The following is a 2,500-nucleotide window of genomic DNA, read 5'->3' as shown; positions in this document are numbered from 1 at the left end:
GAGTCAGTAGAACAGAGAGAGAGAGAGAGAGAGAGAGAGAGAGAGACAGAGAGAGGCAGAGAGAGAGAGAGAGAGAGAGACAGAGAGAGAGAGACAGAAAGAGAGGCAGAGAGAGATAGAGCAAGAGAGACAGAGAGAGAGAAAGAAAGAGAGGCAGAGAGATAGAGCGAGAGAGAGAGAGACAGAGAGAGAGAGAGAGACAGAGAGAGAGAGAGACAGAAAGAGAGGCAGAGAGATAGAGCAAGAGTTACACCGCCCTTTCAGGGTGGGCCCCCGGCCCCCCCGGCTCCTCCCCAGGGCCTGGCTCTCGAAGCAGACCCGGTCAGTTTCAGGCCTCCTGTCTTCCCCTTGGACAGGACGTCCAGGTCGAGGAGCGGCGTGCGGCTCAGGACGTAGAGCCGGTGTGTAGCCGAGTGCCGAGGTGTCCCTGAGCGAGACGCCCCCCCCTGACTGCTCCTGACGAGCGGGCTGTCGCCCTGCGTGGCTGACACCGCCGTCGGAGGGCGAATGTGTGCGTGAATGGGTGAATGTTATATTGTAATAAAGCGCTTTGAGTGGCCTCTGGTTAGAGAAGCGCCGGGTAAATGCAGTCCGTTTAGCATGTGCGTGAGAGCACGTTTAGCCTCCCTGCCTCAGGTCTAGGGACACAGCCACACTCTGAACCCCCAGGAGTAAGCTCCGGACCTGGGGAGACCGGGGCCTCCTCGGTGGGCGCTCCCTCCCTCCGGATCTCCCTCCCAGCCACACCCGACGGGCCAACACGCTCCCTTCATTAAACCTCCAAACTAGGGTTGGGTATCGTTGGGCTTTTGCCCAATGCCGGTGCCTACTCTGTACTTTTTAAACGGTTCCGGTGCTAAAACGGTTCTCCAACCGGCACTTAAAGAAACGAAACCGCGCACACTCGCATACATGCACGACTTGTTATGAGTTTCACATTAAGCAGAAAGTCAGCGGACACTGAGTTGAAGTTTAGGATATAGCACACGTTGTCACAAACGCTGATGAATGGCAACGGTGTTTGCTAGCCTACCTACTTGCTAGCAAGCAAGGATGACCTAACTAGCCCTAACCTTTAGGATTAGGATTAGGATTACCTTTGCCTTACTTTAATATAGGATTACATAACTAGCCCTAACCCTTAGGATTAGGATTAGGATTACCTTGGCCTTGCCTTAGTGTAGGATTACCTAACTAGCCCTGACCATTAGGATTATTATTAGGATTACCTTGGCCTTGCCTTAATGTAGGATTACCTAACTAGCCCTAACCTTTAGGATTAGGATTACCTTGGCCTTGCCGTAATGTAGGATTACCTAACTAGTCCTAACCTTTAGGATTATTATTAGGATTACCTTGGCCTTGCCTTAATGTAGGATTACCTAACTAGCCCTAACCTTTAGGATTAGGATTAGGATTACCTTGGCCTTGCCGTAATGTAGGATTACCTAACTAGTCCTAACCTTTAGGATTATTATTAGGATTACCTTGGCCTTGCCTTAATGTAGGATTACCTAACTAGCCCTAACCTTTAGGATTAGGATTAGGATTACCTTGGCCTTGCCCTGGAAGTTGAAGGTGAGGACGTACTCCCCGGGCCGCGTCTCGCTCTGCCGGATCACGAACAGGCCGTGACTGCGAGCGCCGCCAGCCAGCACCAGCTGGGCGGCGCGCACGCGGGACAGCGTCCCGTGGAACCAGGGGTAGCAGCTGAGGGCGGGGCCGTCCTCCAGCGCCGGCTCCTTGGCCCGGTCGGCGCCCGCACCGCCTGCACGCACACACACACACACACACACACACACACACACGATCAGCACGCACACACACACACACACACGTGATCAGCACGCACACACACACACACGATCAGCACGCACACACACACACACACACACGATCAGCACGCACACACACACACACACGATCAGCACGCACACACACACACACACACGATCAGCACGCACACACACACACACACGATCAGCACGCACACACACACACACACACGATCAGCACGCACACACACACACACACGATCAGCACGCATACACACACACGCATGATCAGCACGCACACACGCATGATCAGCACGCACACACACACAATCAGCACGCACACACACACACACGATCAGCACGCACACACACACACACACGATCAGCACGCACACACACACACACACGATCAGCACGCACACGCACACGATCAGCACGCACACACACACACACGATCAGCACACACACACACACACACGATCAGCACGCACACGCACACAATCAGCACGCATACACACACACGCATGATCAGCACGCACACACACACACGATCAGCACGCACACACACACACACGATCAGCACACACACACACACACACGATCAGCACGCACACACACACGATCAGCACACACCCACACACACACACACACACACACACGCACACGCATGATCAACACGCACACACACATACACACACACACACACACACACATGATCAGCACGC

General features: G+C 53.9%; 1 protein-coding gene across 1 annotated transcript in view; it reads right to left on the bottom strand.

Moving 5' to 3' along the window:
- sh2b2 (SH2B adaptor protein 2) overlaps positions 1-2,500 on the bottom strand; it is a gene marked incomplete at its 3' end in the record, with an annotated part of 19,042 nt that overhangs the window by 2,139 nt on the left and 14,403 nt on the right. The window contains exon 7 of the mRNA XM_079731986.1: positions 1,554-1,768. Within this exon, the coding sequence (XP_079588112.1) occupies positions 1,554-1,768 (215 nt within the window). The remainder of the gene's footprint in view (positions 1-1,553; positions 1,769-2,500) is intronic.

Source organism: Pollachius pollachius, assembly GCF_949987615.1.
Source record: "Pollachius pollachius genome assembly, chromosome: 3".
Taxonomy (NCBI): Eukaryota; Metazoa; Chordata; class Actinopteri; order Gadiformes; family Gadidae; genus Pollachius; species Pollachius pollachius.
Note: the sequence above shows the minus strand (reverse complement) of the source record. Positions and strands in the feature narration are given on the sequence as shown.